General features: G+C 49.5%; 1 protein-coding gene across 6 annotated transcripts in view; it reads right to left on the bottom strand.

Moving 5' to 3' along the window:
• The window catches only part of LOC105499974 (MCC regulator of WNT signaling pathway), a 480,351-nt gene that overhangs the window by 18,164 nt on the left and 442,058 nt on the right, over window positions 1-20,129 (bottom strand). For all 6 annotated transcript variants that reach the window (XM_011772875.2, XM_011772876.3, XM_024787157.2 and 3 more), the window contains 3 exons: window positions 18,104-18,338; window positions 12,761-12,967; window positions 7,155-7,255 (listed from right to left, as the gene is read on the bottom strand). In XM_011772875.2, the coding sequence (XP_011771177.1) occupies window positions 7,155-7,255; window positions 12,761-12,967; window positions 18,104-18,338 (543 nt within the window). The remainder of the gene's footprint in view (window positions 1-7,154; window positions 7,256-12,760; window positions 12,968-18,103; window positions 18,339-20,129) is intronic.

Below are 20,129 nucleotides of genomic sequence, written 5' to 3'. Positions count from 1 at the left end.
GAATGGCCCTTCAGGACACTACTCTGGAGTTCTGAGGGTCAGTGCAATGGAAAGGAATGGAAGGGATTTTAAGGAAATATGACCTGCTGACGAGAGGTAGGGAGGGGAGACTTACAAGTTATAATCCTGGATCATTAGGAGAAGGGGATTTTTAACATAAATAGGAATTATTCAAAGGGCAGGAAGAAACAGAATTGTTTTGGATGTGCTGTTTTGAGGCTCTAGCATATTTGGGTGGAGATGTCTAGTGGGCGTGAGGTTGAGATTAAGTTAGGGACCATTTAGAGGGAACAGCTGAAGACATCAGAGTTGGAGTCATATACTTGGCTGAGTAAGCCATGACTCCTGGCCCTAAAAGGACTCTCTTTCTGTGGGGGGACTGAGAGGCAAGGAGGGAGTTGGGGGTAGAACCAGGCACACTAAGAAATGAGCAATGAAGTGTTCTATGAGAGAAGGAAATTCATGGTGCATTGGAACCAAAAAAGAAGTGGGAGAAGGTGTCATTTCTGCTGGGAGATGGAGGGAGGGACCATCCGGATCCATTTTACAGATAGGTTGAAGTCACGCTGATGTGAATGTTTGGGGAATGCGGTTGGGTGGGGCCAGGGTAAAAGCAGCTGCAAAAGTGAAGCCCCAGAGGCGCAGAGGAGGAAGAGCAGTCCCGCGGCAGTGTAGGTAGGCGGGTGTGGGTAGGCGGAGGCATGGGTAGGGGGTGAGCGTGGAAAACAGCCCAGGCGAGATCACACAACTGACCAAGGAGCTTGGACACGCTCAGGGCCACGGGAGGTTGTCAGTAATTGGGTACCATAGGCAGAATACTAAAATGGCCCCAATATTTCTGCCTTCTAGTGTACACACACGTCCCCTAGTTATTTCATCAAACCCTAAGCTAGTTGCTGCTGTGAAGGAATTTTCCAGATGTAATTAAGGTCCCCCAGCTAACCTTAAGATAAGGAGGTTTTTTTTCTGAGTGGACCTGACCTAATTCGGTGAGCCGCTAAAAGGGTCCGGGCTCTTCCTGGAAAGAGAGTTGGAGCATGGGAGGGATTTGTCCGAGGGAGGTTCTCGCTGCTGGCTTTGCACATGGAGGGGCCACGCCAAAGGAGTGTGAGGGCTCTAGGAGCTGACAGTCCCCAGGCCAAGAGCCAGTGAGAAAATGGGACCCCAGCCATGCAGCCCTAGGGACCTGTATTCCACCCCAATCAGCAGCAGCGGGAGCAGAGGCCTCTCCAGAGCCTCTGGAGAGAGCACAGCCCCACATGACACTTCACTTGCAGCCCTGCAAGACGCCAGGTGGAGAAGCCAGTCATGCTGCGTCCAGACTGCTGACGCACGGAATCTGTGAGCTAATAACGGGTGCTGTTTTAAGCCACATTTATGATGATTTATTACACAACGACAAAAAACGATTACAAAAATGATTACAGGGTAACCATCAGATTCACATCCTGTAAGGTTACTCTTGGACCCTGAAAGATTTCTCTCCTTGTATTGGATTATTCTTAGCAGCACACGAGCCTGCTCTGGTGACTCCTCCTCCTCCTTTTCAGAAGAGGTAGGGTCTCACTGTGCTGCCCAGGCTGGAGCAGTCCTCCTGCCTTAGTCTCCCAAATAGCGGGACTATAGGCATGTGCCACTGCGCCAAGCTGTGCCTTCTTTAAAAAGCTCCTTGATAGTTCTGCTGCTTGCACAGCGAAGGTTCTCAAACCACTTGCCTTCACTTCCTGCCTCTCTTCTTCTTAACCCGCCCCCATCTTGATGTGCTTGGCCTTCTTTCTTTTCTCAGCTTCTGAGCCTCCCTTGCTGGTAGATGTTTCAAGTCTCCCACCAGGAGTTTCCCCATCCGAGTGACCTGCACAGTGGCTGTCCATGGCCAAGGACGGTGGGGGAAGTTCCCACTCTGTCTCTGTGAACCCTGGGACGCTGCCTCCCGTGTCCGCCCCTTCCTCTGTGGCCACTTCCACAGATCTGGTCTCTTGTGATTACAATGACCAGACAGGGCCCTCCTGCCACTTACAGGCTCTGGCACACAGCTCTGTCTTCCAGCAGCGGCAGCTTGCCTGCTTGCTATTCAGCAGAGAGAGGAAAGGAAGCCCTCCTCTGGTGGATGGGTCAGGGACATCCTGTCCCTGGACAGAACGGCCACTGTGATTTGTCGATTGCCTTAACGTGGCATTTTACAGAACCATCTGGCAAACATGCAGACACAGGTGGCATATCCCAGTTCCCTGGAGGGCTAGGCGCAGCCCCTGGAGGGTCTGTGACTAAATGACTGCAGCCTCCTGGAGGGCAGGGCGCCGACTCCTGCAGGCCGTGTGTGGGGCTCGCCCCATCCTGCTCCCGGGTACAGTGAAAGGCGAATGCCTGTGAGGCAGCACCAGGCGCTGCTCCTCGCCATGGCACAGGCGATGTACCATGGTGAGGAGCGGCACACCTACTTCCTGCCTCTCAGCACTGAGGAAGCACTGATCCGTACTTTAAACATATATTTTACTTATTTATTTTTTAAAGACGGGGTCTCACTATGTTACCCAGGCTGGATTTGAACTGGCCTCAAGGGATGCTCCTGCCTCGGCCTCGCCAGTAGCTGGAACTCCAGGTGTATGCATAGCACCCGGCTCAGATCCTTACCGTTTTTTTTTTTTTTTTTTTTTTTGAGACGGAGTCTCGCTCTGTCGCCCAGGCTGGAGTGCAGTGGCCAGATCTCAGCTCACTGCAAGCTCCGCCTCCTGGGTTCACGCCATTCTCCTGCCTCAGCCTCCCGAGTAGCTGGGACTACAAGCGCCCGCCACCTCGCCTGGCTAGTTTTTTGTATTTTTTTAGTAGAGACGGGGTTTCACTGTGTTAGCCAGGATGGTCTCGATCTCCTGACCTCGTGATCCATCCGTCTCGGCCTCCCAAAGTGCTGGGATTACAGGCTTGAGCCACCGCGCCCGGCCGATCCTTACCGTTTTATCCGCGTGACTTAGGCTAACATATGCCATTGCTTCACAGCTCTGTGTGTTTAAGGAAGTCCGCCTCCTGCCGTGGCACCTCATCTGCCTTCCGCACTAACAGACTAAGACGTGGCTCTTTACTGGAGGCACAGAGGTTTCTCACTGCCCACATCAGCCACACAGCAGGTAGAGTCTTCGGATAAACGAGTGGGCTCAGCTCACTTATCTGCAAGCAAGCCCAACACTGCCAGCACATGTGGGGTGCAAGGGGTCCCCACAGAGAATGTAGAAACATGCAGACTTCCCCACCGCCTCACTGTGTGACCTTGAGAGATCCCTCAGCCTTGCTGTCCCAGTCCCCACCCCGGGATCACATGAAGAGCAGCACCTGCTCCCGGCTGCCTCCCAAGAATATGACGGAGATGAACTAGTCTGCTCCTCTCAGCTGTGCTCGGGCCCCGAGGGCAGGCTGCACAAGCACCATGTGAGTACAAAAAAGTCATTTCTGAAGATTCCCTTATTTAGCTGCCTTTTTATAGATCACTTCCTTGGCGGAAAGATCAGTCAAATTTTACTAGGACCAAGGCTGAGAGGCAGATCTGAGGAGGAGAAGGCTTTTACAGCACACAGGCTGAACGGACAAGAGTGAAAACAAGATACCCTGGTAAGAAAACATCTCGTGTGCCAGACTGGAAACCTGGTCATCCAGATGGGGTTTTATGGCAATACCAGAGCCAACAAACTGCAATCAATGTTCACCGAAGTCGGGGGAACGAAATCAGACCAGATGGAAGCTATACATACAGTAAAGGTGGGGTGGCATGGAGCCCTGGTTTTGTTCCAAACAGAAGAAAGTTAAGACACACTGAGAGAGCCAGAGTTGGGTGACAAGGGCTGGCCAGGTAAGGGGAGGTTGGGTTGGGGACAGTGTCATGACCCAGAACCAGTGACTGAAGTGTCACAGGGCACCTTCCCCGGGATGGCTGCTTCTCCTTAAGGACAGCCCGTGGCTTAGCCTCTTCCTCCTCCCTTAGCGACACCTGATCTTTTCAGTCTGGATGCCTGCGCTGGATCTTTTCAGTCTGGATGCCTGCGCCCACAGTTTTGGTGTCCGGCAGCCTCCTTTTTTCAAGGGAGAAATACTGCTGAAAATGCTGGTAAGACTCCCCCAGCTGACCTCAACATCAGCTCGGCTGTTTTTTAATACCTTCCAAAAAGGTGTTCGTTTCCATTTGATTTTTTCAAATAAAAACCTCAGGAATCATTTCATCAAAGTATATAACAGAAACCCAAACTGCAGCCCCGAGGTGTGTATATTGTAACCCCTCATGAAGTGATGACCCCAGTTTCTAAGCTATATTTACAGTATCATTATGTTATTTTCCTTTTTCCTTTACCTCTGTAAGTTTGTGCTTGGCTCCATCCATCTGGGTCTTGATTAGAAATCCATGCTAACCAACTTAAGGCGGATTATTGGAAATCCATCCTGACTGACAGAATAAATGAAGTCTCTTTATGTTTAGTCAGCACAACCTGCATCTTCCTTGTGCCAGCAAAGGCCTCTGAGGTTTGGGGAATTTGAAAAACTTAGGGGCTCAGCTTACAGATACAATATCCAAATGGCTCCCATTGGAAACAGGGAGTGGATTTCCATCCCCTGTTTCTGGCACAGTTGTCACTAGGATTTGTTAAGGGCATTTTTCTACGCAGTGTTTCTCTTCCTGCCCCAAGCAGAGCAATTACCATTTACCTACATGGCCAGAGGCTCTGGCAGAGTAAAAACTGAGCTATTACAACTTGGAAGGAAAGACAAAAAGTGACAGTCAATCAGGAAGGTAGTGAAGTTCAGTGAAGTTCCCCACAAGGCAACCTTCCATCCACCATCAGCTTGGAGGCCATCCTATAAACAGGCCCGCTGGATCAAGTTAGCTGACTGAAAATACACAGTAGCCTTCCCCTCCCACCCTAAATACCCAGAAATGACAGGAAAGACATTTTTTAAAACCTCTGAGCATCTTAGAAAGGAGTGCTCTTTGTATATCAGAAACCATGCGCAATCATAACAAATGAAAGGCAGATGTTTTCTTCTTCCTGAAAAGAAAACCGCAACTCAAAATGCATGCAGAAAAATACTCTGCAAAAGGAAGAAGGGGATTCAGAGGTGCTCCAACCAGAGGTGTTGGCTACCAGCACAGGAGGGGACCAGATGCTTGGGTCAGATACGCAGACTAGAGGGCTGTTATTAGCCAGGAGACACAGAAAGCCCAGGAGACAGCTTCTGATACGACCCAGCTGACAGCACTTCGAAGGACCTGGCTACATTTTCTGGGTGGCAGGCTGTAATAAGTAGAATCAGAACTCTCAAACAGGACGGCTGGGCGTGGTGGCTCACCCCTGTAATCACAGCACATTGTGAGGCCGAGGCAGGTGGATCACCTGAGGTCAGGAGTTCAAGACCAGCCTGGCCAACATGGTGAAAGTCCATCTCTACTAAAAAATACAAAAAATTAGCCAGGCGTGGTGGTGCGTGCCTGTAGTCCCAGCTAACTCGGGAGGCTGAGGCAGGAGAATTGCTTGAACCTGGGAGACAGAGGTTGCAGTGAGTCGAGATCGTACCACTGCACTCCAGCCTGGGAGACAGAGGGAGACTCTGTCTCAAAAACAAACAACAACAACAAAAAACAAAAACAAATCTCAAACAGGTGACCTAGGAATTCAAAATACAAGAATGAACACACAAACAAGAACCACTGAATATTTAAAGAAAGCAAACACCAAGAAAAAGTCACAAAACTCAACTATGAAAAGAATTACATGTGAAGAAACAGAATTAATACAGCAGACAAAAAAGATGAAGGAATTTAAGAGCCGGGCATGGTAGTGCATGCCTGTAATCCCAACATTTTGGGAGGCCAAGACGGGAAGATCACTTGAGCCCAGGAGTTTGAGACCAGCCTGGACAACATAAGGAGACCCTGTCTCAAAAAAAAAAAAAAAACATTAGCCAGGTGTGGGGGCATGCACCTGTGGTCCTAGCAATACTTGGGAGGCTGGAGTGGGAGGATCACTTGAGCCTGGGAGATTGAGGCTGCAGTGAGCTGTGATTGCGTCACTGCACTCCAGCCTGGGCAACAGAGAGAGACCCTCTCCCCCCGCCCAAAAAAAAATAAATTAAGCATTATAAAAATCCTCAAAGAGATGCCTATCACTAAAAAAGAGATGACAGATTTAATCACCAAAATAAAAAACTCAACATATATCTCAACATATAGGTCAAACATCACAATGAACCTAACTAAAGAATAAATTAGTGAACTGGAAAACTGAGCCAAAAAATTCTCTCTCTCCAGGACGGCAACTATGCAACAGGGCAGCCACTAGCCACATGTGGCTCTTGAGCACTTGAAATGTCTGAAGTTGAGATATGCTGAGGTGTAAAATACATACCAGGTTTTGAAAACTTAGTTAAAAAAAGATAAAAGATTTCATTAGTAGTTTTAGAAAATACTGACTATACGTTAAAATAATTTAGACATACTGTGTTAAATAAAACGTTACTAAAGTGAATTGCAGCTGTCTTTGTTCCTTTTTAATGTGGCTACTGGGAAATTTAAAATTACATATGTGGTTCACATTACATTTCTACTGGACAATGCTGCTCTAGAACCCGGAGCCAAAGGAGTGACGGAAAGTAGGTATGAAAAGTGAAGATGCGGAAGACAGAGCTGGATGAATCAGCATCTGTTTCTCCTTGCAGAAGGAGATAAAGAACTGCGGGGCGGTGAGGGGAAAGAAACACTGAAATCATAGAGGAAAACTTCCCAGAACTAAAGAAATAGGCGAGGCTTTTTCCTGCTTCCAGTGCTGAAGGAGAGGACTCCTGCCGAAGCTGGAAACAAGGTAAGAGTGCCTGTTTTCACTTCACTAGTGAACACTGTCCCGAAGTTTCCAGCCAATGCAACAATATAGCAGAACAGGAAAGGGAGAGGCATTTTCTTATTCACAGCGATGACTGCCTAAGTGCTGTCTCTTAAGTGCTCTCTCTTCTCAGTGTTTTGAAAGGCCGGGCACCAACAGGCCTTCGCCATTTCTGGCTTCCAAGACATGGGTAAAGCGGAACACATCAGCACCTTCTCCTTTCAGGAGCTGCCAAGAGAACTCAGAACAAGCCTCCATGCCAAGGATAAACACCGGTTGGGGTGGGGAAAGGGTGCTTACCGACGGATAGCGTTGGTGAATTCCGCAGCCAGCTCACTCTCGCTGCATGTCGTCCTGAGTTCAGCTAGGGACAGAGCTGGGGAGGCAGCATCGGCACACTCCTGACAACAGCAAACACATTCCGGTTAGACCCGAATCCAAGCTGGACAGCAAGCACATTCCTGTCAGACTGGAATCCAAGCTGGCAGCACCCTGGAAACCTGCGGCAGAGCGCGGTAGGTGGCTTGTGCAGTGATGGCAGCAGGGTGGGTGCCGGGTGGCACCCTCAGATCACGCTAAAGGGGAAAACGTGGCAGCAAGCCAAACAGCCCCCTCTGCTCCCAGACCGCTGGTTCCTTTTGCAGGCTGGCCAGCACAGTGGGGATGACACCCAGCATGCTCTGAGCGCACACCGATGCCAGGCACTGGTCTAAGCACGCCATATGCAGTCAATCATTTAATCATCACAAATACTCTCTGAGGCAGGAACTATCATTATCTCCATTTTACCAAGGAGGAAATGAAGGCACAGGGGAGTTATGCTGCCCAGTCACCAGCTGGGAAATGGGGGAACCAGGATTCAAACCCAAGCTGTGTGGCCCCAGATCAATCTCTTGACCACTAGGTAAAGCCTCTCGTAATCATATAAGACAAGTGAGAAATAGCCGGGAATATCCCTGGTGCCCCATCCCACGTCTCCCTGGGAGAAAAGCAATCTCCTTTAGATTTAGGAGCTTTACTGGGTTCAGTGTAATCATCAAGAAAACTCAGCAGAGGAGGAGGAAAACAGAAGTGCACCCCACCCCATGGATGAGCATTAGACAGGGACCTTGACATCATCTAAAGCAAACCCTCCCACCCTGCAGATGAGGAAACTCAAGAGCCAGAGCTCCAAATCCTAGAGCTAAGACCATTCAAACAGTGACCGTGCCTGAGTGCTCTACGGTCCATGCACACAGAGGGCAGCAGCCTCACTATATAGTAACGTGGCCGGGGGAAGGCATTCATCGGATGATCTCTCAACGGACACGAGGAGCTGCCGAGCTACAGGCCTGAGAATAAACAGCTTGCGATCTGTTGCAGGAGATGGAATGTAAACAGAATTTTTTTTTTTTTTTTAAATGTGAGATGGAGTTTTGCTCTTGTTGCCCAGGCTGGAGTGCAATGGCGCGATCTCAGCTTACTGCAACTTCTGCCTCCCGGGTTCAAGCAATTCTCCCGCCTCAGCCTCCCAAGTAGCTGGGATTAAAGGCACACGCCATCACGCCCGGCTAATTTTGTATTTTTAGTAGAGACGGGGTTTCTCCATGTTGGTCAGGCTGGTCTCGAACTCCCAACCTCAGGTGATCCAGCCACCTCAGCCTCCCAAAGTGCTGGATCACACCACACCTGGCCGTAAACAGGAAATGTTATAAGATGTGAGCTACAGAGAGGCACGGATTCAGTGCTGGAAGTCCAGGCACATGGTCTCCCCAGGCAGTTCCTTGGCAGTGGCACTGCCAACACCTGAGTGCTCTTCCCTCTGCCATGCCTTCTGCCTGGGCCGCCTTCCACCTCCTGTCTACCTACCTGTGCTCAGAGTCCCAAGTCCCCTGTCCACCCTTGGAATATGTTGATATTCCCACAATATCCTCACTTTTTGTATATCCATTCCCATTTGATGTTAACATTTCATGAGACTCCTTCAAGACAGGGACTGCTCTGTCTCATCCATGGTGCCTCTCTCTGAATATACTTGGCAGTATCTGGTGCACACAGACAAGAATTTCAGAAACCTAATACAGCTTGGATAAGATTTGGAATCCAGCTGTCCTAGCTGGAGGGAAGCTTTTTAAAGAAGCATAAGCACCCACCCGGTAGAGCAAGAAAGAATGTTCGAGACCCAAATGTGGCCCACCAGCTGCTTCTGATGACCCACAGGATAAGAACGATTTTCCTGTTTTTAAACTCATATAAAAAAGTCAAAAGAAGAGTATTTTGTGACAGGTAGAAATTACATGAAATTCAAATGTCAGCATCCATACATACAGCGTTCCTAGAGGCCAGGCACGGTGGCTCACGCCTGTAATCCCAGCACTTTGGGAGGCTGAGGCAGGTGGATCACTTGAGGTCTGGAGTTTGAGACCAGCCTGATCAACATGGTGAAACCCCATCTCTACTAAAAATACAAAATTACCCAGGCATGGTGGCGCACACCTGTAGTCCCAGATACTTGGGAGGCTGAGGCAGGAGAATCACTTGAACCTGGGAGGTGGAGGCTGTAGTGAGCCAAGATCGCACCATTGCACTCCAGCCTGGGCAACAAGAGTGAGACTCCACCTCAAAAAAAATAAAAATAAAATAAAATAAAAATAAATAAATAAATAATTAAATAAAGTGTTACTAGAACACAGCCATGGCCACTGGTCTCCCTGTTGCCTCTGCTTTTGCGCTAGCATTGGACACTAGCAAAGCTGAGTGGCTGCAGCCGCACCCAAGCGACCCACAAGCCTACAACATTTACTGTGCGACCCTCCACAGAAAAGTGCTGACCCCTCCTCGAGACGCTCGCCTCATCCAGCAACAGGTGAGCCCAGAGGAGTAGCCCAGATGGGAGATTTTATTCAAACAGTAAATGGATCTAGTATTTGAAAGGCAAGATAATCAGCTCACTCTTACTTCATTACCTGAAAAACACAACGTACTCTTATAAAGGTTCTTACTGTAGTGTTAAAAAAAAAATCATCTGGCCTTTGCCATCAGAGAAATTTTCTTTCTTTCTTTCTTTTTTGAGCCAGGCTGCGGTGCAGTGGCGCAATCTTGGGTCACTACAACCTCCGCCTCCCAGGTTCAAGGCAGTTCTTGTGCCTCAGTCTCCCAAGTAGCTGGGATTACAGGTGCCCACCACCATGCGCAGCTAATTTTTGTATTTTTAGTAGAGATGGGGTTTCCCCATGTTGGTCATGCTGGGCTTGAACTCCTGACCTCAAGTGATCCACCCGCCTCGGGCTCCCAAAGTACTGGGATTATAGGCATGAGCTGCGTCCGGCCAAATTTCCTTACTTTGAAGCCACTCCACATAACAGTGTTTCACCCAGTCAAAATAAATATGAGGAACTAGGGGAAAATGCTCAGTTCATGGGCCTTCTGGCAAGAACCTGGTAACTCCATTTCCACCACACCCTAAGAACACACACAAACACTAATGTTCTGTCTCTTCGGCTGTGTCCCTAACTGACTGCTAGCAAATTCAAAAGGCAAAAAAAAAAAAAAAAAAAGAGAGAGAGATTTTGAAGGTGTTTGTATGGAACAGAAAACCTCATCTTCCCGAGCCCCAGACACTTCCATGTGAACCCAAATACAGCACTGCGTGGCTGCACAGTGACTCACCTCCCCCAGCCTTGGCCAGACGGCGTCATAGTGCACTTGGCATAGTGACTTCTCTAAAGCCCAAACTGTATCACATCACCCCTTGCTGAGGACCCTTCCACGATTCCGCACGGTCCTCAAGATAACGCCAGCCAGTGCATCAACTCCACTCCCCCTCCGGGCCGTTGCACATGCTGTCCCATCAGCCTGGGGGCACCTCTTCTCTCCCCTGACGCTCCACCTGCCCCTCTTCAACAGGCTACCTCCCACTATCCACTGGGGCTCAGCTCCGAAGTTCGTTCCTTCCAGAAAACCTGTCCTGAATCTCCAAAGTGGACATTTGTGTCTGGCTTGTGTCCTCCCATGATGCCAATAACTGATCCTTGCACTGGGGACATTCTCTCATTGCTCTGTGATCATCTGTTTGCCCACCAGTCTCCCCCTAAGAATGTTAATTCCTGGAGGACAGACTTTGCCTGTCTACCACAGAGCTGCCTCTAGCACCCTGCCTTGGTCCTGGCACGCTGTGAGTGCCAAATCGCATTTATCAACTGAATGGATAAATAAAAAGCAGCCAGGGTCTTGGGAGGGCTGGCCTGGCCGGGTGCCACAGCTGTGTCCTGCCTTGGCTCCTCAGCAAGTGGGAGGTGGGGAAAGGTGTAGCTGTGGTCATTTGTGAATCATACTTCAGAGTTCTCAACTACATAGGGAGTGACAATTCACTGTCACATGACATCAGCACTGTTCCTTCTTTCCCAGGTACATGGCTCTCCTGGAGACAATCCTGCACTTGTGCTATGAGAAGCCGCTTATTAGACTAGCAAGTTGGCATATGTCTGCGAGTCCTGGGTCTGAAACAAATGGGGGTCAAGAGAAGCTTGCATTTATTAGGAATAGAAAAATATGATGCACAGAATATAGAGGACCCTTGGACAAGGGATATAATTCTTTAGAGTCCACAGTTATTTTTTTTCCAATGCAGTATTTGGAAAATTCTGAAATACAGGATAATGGAATGAACTTGGATTCCAGAAAAAAACACCTGGGGGCTGATAAGAGAGTGAGTTTGCAAAATTCTATCACCAGACAGCCCACTTTCAGATGATGTAGACTTCGTAACCCAAGGCTTCCTTCCTCCTCCTCTGCCCGCAGGCTGCTTCCTGCTTACCACCCTGTGACGGCAGCAATGCCAGCAGGAAGGAGTCAAGGAGGAAATGCAGTGGGAGGAAGAGAGCCCGTTAGTGCATCTGGGCTAAGTCCCAATTCTGCCATTTCTCAGCTGTGAGACTCCTGACTTCTGTGAGCCTGATTTCTCTCATGTAAATGGGGATAACCTTCTTTCCTCAGACCTGTAAGGCTTAAGGGCGACAATAAATGCAACCATTGGAACAGAAGTACTGCAGCTCCCCCTTCACTGCAGTTTTGCTTTCTGAGGTTTCAGTTACTCAAGGTCAACTATGGTCTGAAAATATTCAATGGGAAATTCTAGAAATAAACAATAAGTTTTAAATTGTGCACCATTCTGAGCAGCGTGATGAAACTGCACTGTCCTGCGCCATCCCACCTGAGCTGCAAATCATTCCTTAGTCCAGCATAGCCACAGTGCAGACACTCCCCACCCTTCTGTCATTTAGTAGCTGTCTCGGTTATCAGATCGACTGTCAGTGTCACACTGCTTGTGTTCAAGTAACCCTTATGTCATGTAATAATAGCCCCAAAGTGCAACAGTAATGATGCTGACATATTGTTCTAATTGTTCTGTTAATATTTTATTAGTTGTTATTAATCTCGTACTGTGCCTAATTTATAAATTAAACTTCATCACAGGTATGTATATATAGGGGAAAACGCAGAATATATAAGGGTTCAGTATTATCTGTGGTTTCAGGCATCCATGGGGGATTTTGGATCGCATCCCCTGTGGATAAAGGGGGCACTATTGTACCGATAAACTAACAAATGAGGGCTGCCGTGTGACAGAGGATTAGATGAAGGAGGTGAGACCAGTATCAGTGGACAGCTGCAGAGATCACCTCTCTGATGTGACTGTGATATGTGAAAAGGTTTCAACTACTATATAAAGTGAGATTTGGTATTTCTAAAATGTAGATTGGTTTCGTTACACTCAAAATGTCACCTTCTTAGATACCTACGAATGGCCTGCAGTTCCTATGCAAATACAAGAACTGAGGCAGCAGGGTGGTGAGGTGTGGCCAGTGGTCACTGGGCAGTCAGGGAGGCCTGAGCCTAAGGGTGTCCCCAAGCCACTCCGGCCCTACCTTGCTGGGTTTGTCTTTGCCACCGCTGCTAGTGGAGCTGAGGGACCGCATCCGCTGCTCCTTCTGCTCCTCCACCTCGGACTTCAGGTGCTCAATGTGCACCAGGTAGGCCTGCTCCTGGGCCTCCCGCGTGCTCAGCTTCAGCTCCAGGGCCTTCTTCTCTTTCTCCAGTAGATAGAGCTGGGCCTTCAGCTCGGCCATCTCCTCCTACAGAGCAAGGAGCACAGAGCACATGAGGCACCTACGATCTGAGAGCAGGGCTGGCTGCTGCCAAGTGGGTGGGTGGGGGTCCCCGGCTATGACCCACAGGCCCGCGGTACAGTTATCACTTTGAAGTTGGCAGTAAGATGAGTGGGAGGAGACATGGCACCTGTCACCACACTTCTGAAGGAATGACGTGTGGATAAGATCATGCACTTTGTCAGTCTATGGACTAGACCTGAGACAAAAGGGTAGAAGTTACAGGCAAGTAGATTGTTGTTCAATATAGGAAAAACCTTTCTAACAAATAGAGCCCCCACACAGGCACATGGGCCTCAATGGAAACCCATTCTCTGGTCTGCAGAGACTGGGCTGCACCTGCCAGAGGCTGTAAAGTCACCTATCCATGGAAGACTTCTTCTGGCCAAGTCCCTTCCAATTCCCATTTTGGTTTCCACAGCACCAACCACGTATTTAACCACTCCCACGGCACCTTCGTTGCCCTGCAGCTGGGCCAGGCAGGCGGCAAATGCCTGCAGCAGCATCAACCTCTGGCTCTTGCCTACTTCTCAGGGCCCAAATGAAATCAACAGAAACAGCATCCTTCACAGGTGACTGCTCATCAGACAACTTCTAAAAGTATCCTAAGAACTCAAATGAGAGTGATGAGTGGAGAGTAAGAAGTGAATCCAAAATAGGACCGTGCCATCCTGGGACCAGGAGCCAATAACAATGGCAGCCACTAGCCTTTACTGAGCATGTGGCACTGTGCTAAGTGTTCACATGACATGGCTCATTTCATCTTCCCAAGCTGGGGTAGGTATTGCGACTATCTCCATTGACAGATGGGAAACTGAGGCACACAGAGGGAAATCCCCCTACCCATGGCTACTGGGTAAGCTGTGGAGCCAGAGACTGCAGCTGAGCTGTCTGGCTCAGGGCTATACCGCCTCCCTCCCTTTCAAGGTGAGCCCATGCATGATTCTTGTCCCCACACTTCTGCTGGAGGGTGACTCCACCAGCCCACGGCCACCAGGTACAGCCTTCCCAGCCCACCTTGAGACGAACTCACCTGAGGTTAGTTCAGATTCTGGCCACCCCTGAAGTGACCCTTCTGAGGTAATTAGTCCCAGGTCTGGTGCACTCTCCTGGGTAAGTTGGACTGGTGGGTAGATGTTTTCACTCTCCAGTGTGGGGAAATAGCTAGAGGGCACCCCTCAAGAGGGACGTTAGTCAATGTGCTCAGTAAACTACTCAGAACACACCAACCTTCTTTCCCCTAAATATCAGACAGAAATGCCAGAATGAAAGGTATGCCACGCCCAGAACCTTCGGATCTTTTGCCATTGGAAGCAGGATTCTGAAGGTTCCGGCAACACTGCATACTGAGCTCACGCGATGGTTGCTTCCAGAACAAACATACAAGTGCATGCTTGAAAGAAGGAAAGAGAAACCCATGGGTGCCAGAAATGAAGCGGGAACTCTGCCACAGGGAACGGCAAGGAGGGCACACACTGGCCAGCAAGGCGCCAGACTGTCCTCGGGCCCTCCACCTGGGGGCTTAGTGTTACCCAAGGCCAGGGCGTGGCCTCTGAGGCAGAGAGCCACAGCTCAGACCCCTACGGGCGCAGGATTCTCAATAGGCTGCCCAGAATAAGACACTAGAAAACTTCCTTTCTGGAGATGTGGCAAGTAAACTTGTCATCTCTCAGGCTCTGGGTGGGAAAAGAAAATCTCTTTCGAGGAATTAAACCTCAAGCTCGTGTCATGTGTAGGTGTGGTATAGGAATCCTGAGTCAAGAACCTAACAAAAACCAGTCCCAAACCTCAGAAACTGATGAGTCCCAACAGATCTAAACACAGAACCACTCTGTAGGGACATCTGCAACCCAGGATCCACAGGGCCCCACAGAAGACGTTTCCACGGAGGATGAGCTGGTGCTTGCATTCTCTCCCCTGCCCCCACCACTGAGGAAATGAGGACGAATCAGCGCAGATGCAAAAAGTAAGAGTCAGCATTTACAAGAAGCGGAAATAACAATGTGGAAAACTAGAAAACAAAGATTTAAAACAAAGAGATATAGGAGTCATAATGAAGGGATAATACGTTCAAAAAGGAAGAGAAGGCCAGGCCTGGTGCCTCACACCTGTAATCCCAGCACTTTGGGAGGCTGAGGTGCGTGGATGACTTGAGCCAGGAGTTTGAGACTGGCCGGGGCAACAGAGTGAGACCCCATTTCCACAAAAAAAAAAAAAAAAAACTTAAAAAATCAGCTGGGTAGGGCAGTGCATTCCTGTAGTCCCAGCTACTCGGGAGGCTGAGGCAGAAGGATCACTTCCAGCCCCAGGGCGAGGCTATAATGAGCCATGACTGCATCACTGCACTCCAGCCTGGGCAACACAGTGAGACCCTGTTTCAAAACAGCAAACAAACAAACAACAACAAAAAGAAGAATGGACTTGAAAAGGAGCCAAGCAGATCATCTAGAAACAAAAGGTATGACAAAAACAGAAACTTGAATTTCTCAGCAATTGGATCCTAGAAAATGGTGAAAATCCAACATAACCTGCTGGATAATGGATTTGGTATGGGTAAGCACACATCCCCAAGCAGACTGCGAGAGACTCAGAGGAAAAGGAGACAACTCTGATGTTTGGCCTTCAAGAAAGTCACAGGGAACCAAGCCAGAATGCTAGTAATGGCTGCCCTGGATCATAATATTATGGATTGTTCTCCTCCCAGCTTTTCTACTTTTTTAGAAAATTTCTAAGATCAGTACACATTTTATTTTCAAGTGGCAAAGGGAGTATTAGAACTTTTATTCCAACAAAAATGTCTTTCTTGGCTAGAATACCAGTAAATTTATCACCCTACATATTGGCCAATTTTAAAAAGGAAATCCTTAGTGTTTGGCCAAAAGAAACACAATGTTTGGAATAAATGATGGAAGGGGGGCCTCAGGGCTTGTGCCACAGCGTGCAAGAGTCTGCAAAGAGGGCTCCCGGTTGGATGATGGACCCAAGGCCGGCTCATAGGCAACGAGAGGTGGAATCAGCCAAAGCAGCGTGAGGATTCTCCAGAGAGAGGCTGGGATGGGAGCTGGGTGGCTGGATGAAGATCAGCCAGTTTGGAAATCACAGGGGTGGGGGTGGGAGGTGAGATTCCTGCATCTGTTACCACTGCCTAGTGTCTTCCCAAACTTCACCCAAATTCTAGCTCAAGAAGCTCCCAAGGACAGGGCTGTGCTGAGTGAGTCACCCCTGAGGGCGTCAGGATGGCTGCTGCCGCCAGCTCCCCTCCACTTTACAGAGACAGTGTGACCAGGGGGTTGTTTTTCACCCTGCTGCGGACAGTACTGATCCCAAACGGAGCCATTAAGTCAGCACTGCCACGACCCGCTCTGGCTTGCTAGACTCCAGTTCCTGACCATGACCTGGCTTCTGCCAGAGAACAACCCCCTCCCATCTTCACTTCTGGGAGCCACGGGCATGGCAGAATCTGAGGCCGCGCAAATTCAGGCCTTTGCTCGAAGGAGAGTGGCATGTGGAAAGCAAGTTAGGGCCGGCAGCAGAGTCGTGTGCTGACCCTAGATCTGCAGGAGCAGCCCCAGGCAAGTTCCCACTTGTGCTGTGGTCTGAGACGCAGGGTGCAGTGACATGGAACCACGCTCCCAGCAGGCTGTTCTTCTGTTCCCACTCCACCTGTGTGCGCCGCAGTACAGTCCTGACGCTAACTACATGGAGTTCGTGCAGACCTCACAGGTCAAGGGCAGAGTCTTCCACAGGCTGCCCTCCCTTCAGATGCTGCCCCAAGTCTCCAGCAGGATGGGTCCCCGACCACTTATACTTCTGACTGCCTTGTCTACAAATTCGGGGGAACCCACAACCCCTCTGAGGGTCAGTAATTTGCTAAAACATCTTGCGGAATGAAGGAAAGCACTATCCTTATGATTATTGTTCTATTATAAGAGGGTACAAGCAAGGCAAAGGCTGAGAGTCCCAAATGCAGATTTTCTGGGCCCTCTCCCCACTGAATCAGGGTGTGTCGCCCTCCTGGCACATCAGTGTGTTCACCATCCAGGAAGCTTCTCTGAGCTTCAGGTCCAGAGTTTTTATTAAGGCTCCATTACACAGGTATGACTGATGAAATCACTGGCCACAGGATGGAACTCAATCTCTGGCTCTCTTCCCCTCCCCGGAGGTCAGGTGGCTGAAAGTCCCAATCCTCCATCACACACCTGGTCCTTCTGATGACCAGCCCACATTCTGAAGCTGTCTAGGGCTCACCATAAGTCACCTCATCAGCATCACAAAGACGCCCCTAGCACAGCAAGAAATTCCAAGGGTTTCTGAAACTCTGTCGCAGAACCAAGGACAAATATCAGATATGCTCTTACTTATACCAGAGCTGCCTTCTGAAAGCAGGTACCAGGTGAAGGGCTGATGCCTGGCACTCTACACCAGAAACAGGCAAAGTGGTATCCTGCTGTAGGGATGGCAGTTTAGCCACTTCCCAGTAGGGGACACCAGCTTTCCAAGAAAGCTCCCTACTGTAGAAACGCCAGCAGGAAGACATCTCCACCAGCAGCTGAAAGGCCCAGTGTTTCAGATCCACTGAAACACTGACCTCAACAGCACTGTACACCTTCACTGGAGGGCACTATGGTCTGAGCAGGCTCAACATTGCACCAAAGGTACAGGATGTCAGGAAATCAGGGCTCTCGGCCAAACTCTACAACTGGACTCACCCTGTTCTCCCCCTGCCGGGAGTTAACACCAGCATCAGCAACCCAAGACATACTTCCAAGCATTCTTGAGATTAGGGGTCAATTTAGATGGACAGAGGCTCCACCCTGCAGAGGTCTGACCTGGCTTCTCTTAGATGAAGGGCTCCAAAGTTGGGCTGGGACACCCTGAGAAATCCCTTAGAATTCAACTCCCCTGTCCAGAAACACCCAGCCCAAGTGATCCCCAGACATAGTGAAACCAGCTCTGTCTACAAACAAGGATCTGGCTCTTCTCTGGGCAGAGGTGACTCAACAGGAGGGGTTGATTCCTCCTCATCTGCTGGACCTGCTTTCAGAGGTCGATTAGATTTCCTCCTGGTGGCAGCCTCGTGCACGGGACCCACCTACCACATACCTTCATGGCCATGAGTTCCTGCATCAGCACTGCGTTTTCCAGGTCCAGCCTCTGGCTGTCTCCCCGGGGCTTGACGTCATAGCTAAGAGGATCAATGTGGATGCTTTCCAGCTCCAGCATGGTCAGCTTGACCGCAGCCCTGTCATTCTTGAGCTGCTGGATATAATCCTTCAGCCTCTGCTCGTCTTCTTTAGTGAACTCAGTGTCGCAACTACTGGCTGTGGAGCTGGTTGTGCTGAGGAAGAAGAAAAAAAAAAGATCCACCACCCTGTGGTATTCCAAGTTATGGCAAATAGATCTTTTCTCCTCACTCTTCTCCAAATTCCCTCTCCCCACTGTTATTTACATGGTAATCCAAAAATAAGTATGCATCACAGCATAGGAAAATAACTTTTAGGAGAGAATTAAGTATGAAGAATAACAAATGTTTACACTCTTTGACACAACACTGTGGACTCTAGAAATGAATTTCTAAGGAATTAATTCCACAGAAGCAAAAAGATACACATACAAAGGAATGTAATCTAAAATACAGTTTAGTGAATTATCACACCTATCAAAAGGAGGGCAATCATGTGGACATTACAGCGATCATTGTAATATGTGAAATTATAGTGATATTGACAATGGTGGTGATATTTTGAGGAAATAGGTTAAAAGATAATATATATGTAATAAAAAAGATATTCATGTGGTCAGAACTTTAAAAAGGGGTATTTAAGGCAACAGAAGTTGAAGCACAAAACACCTATGGTGTGATCCACAGATGCATGTCACACCCTCACACGTGCGTGCAGGTATCCCAGGCTGTAGCAGCTGTCCCTGCGGAACAGCACCGAAGGGGGCTGTTTTGCGGTGATTACTTCTGTTGTTTGCAACATGTACCATGAAAAACACAGGGGTGCACAACACAGCAATAATCACTTTGGGAGTGGGGTACCCCTAGGCCTCCACAGCATAGTCTGAGAATAGTGTCCACTATAGGGACTCCAGCTGGCCCAAGGGCCCTTGGCAGCCCAAGATGAATTGTGACCGGGCAGGGAGCCCCCAGTTGAACCCCAGGCCTGTGGTGGCCCAGGAACGTTTCTAGGGGACCAAACCATCGTGAAACGGGGAATGCCACTGGAAAATGGAGGCCACGGCTCTCAAGTGGGCTCTGGCCTTTTCCAGCAGTGGGCAGGCTGCTCCCGTGCCTCTGAATAAGGCCCACTCCACTCGGTCGAGGACTCTGAGGCCAGTGTGCACCAACAGCAGTTTCTCTGCACTTGCACTGGGCCTCCCTAGGCTTGACTTGTCCCTCATGGAACTGGTCTGAAGATGGCAGAGGAACAAGCAGAGGCCTACTGACCTCGCATCAAAACAGGCCAGGCTGTGTTGTCATGCCTGTTGCTACAGATTTGGAAAGTGAAGCTCACAGACATTAGTGGTCAGCCGAATCATGCGGCTGGAAAGAGGTGCAACTAGACTTGGGCGCAGCCTCATCCCACAGCCCTGTCCTTGTCCCCAGAATCCTGTAGTTAGAAGCTATGCCAGGGGCCAGGAGTGATCTCCACAGGCTGCCAGATGCCACAAATCCAGGTCTGCACTCCTCGTCTCACACTGCAAAAGGGTAACAGCCAGGACCCCAACTCAGCAGGTGTAGTCCCCACAGCCTAGACGTGAGTGAGGGCAGGCCCATTCTTGTACATGGCACATTGCTACGAAAACAAGGCTTCCGGGGAGAGAAAAGCTGAAGAGAGATGGTGGCTGGAGCCTTGCTGTTCACAGAAGGAACAGGCTACCCTAGGGCTCGGGGTAGTCTTCAAGTCAGAGAACCCCTTCTAGGATGGGAAACCCCTGAGCAACAGAAACCCTTTGGGGCTGTGTCTCACTCCCTCTGTCCCATCAGGACGGGTGGGAAGTCCCTTGGAGATAAGGCGAGCAAGATCAGCCTGACCATTCAACACCACCTCTTCAGAGGCTGTGCCCGGTAAGTTTCCGTGTCAGCTGGGCTGGGCTCTGTGCACAGTTGCTTGGTCAACCACTA

Source organism: Macaca nemestrina, chromosome 6 (assembly GCF_043159975.1).
Source record: "Macaca nemestrina isolate mMacNem1 chromosome 6, mMacNem.hap1, whole genome shotgun sequence".
In the NCBI taxonomy this organism is placed as follows: domain Eukaryota; kingdom Metazoa; phylum Chordata; class Mammalia; order Primates; family Cercopithecidae; genus Macaca; species Macaca nemestrina.
Note: the sequence above shows the minus strand (reverse complement) of the source record. Positions and strands in the feature narration are given on the sequence as shown.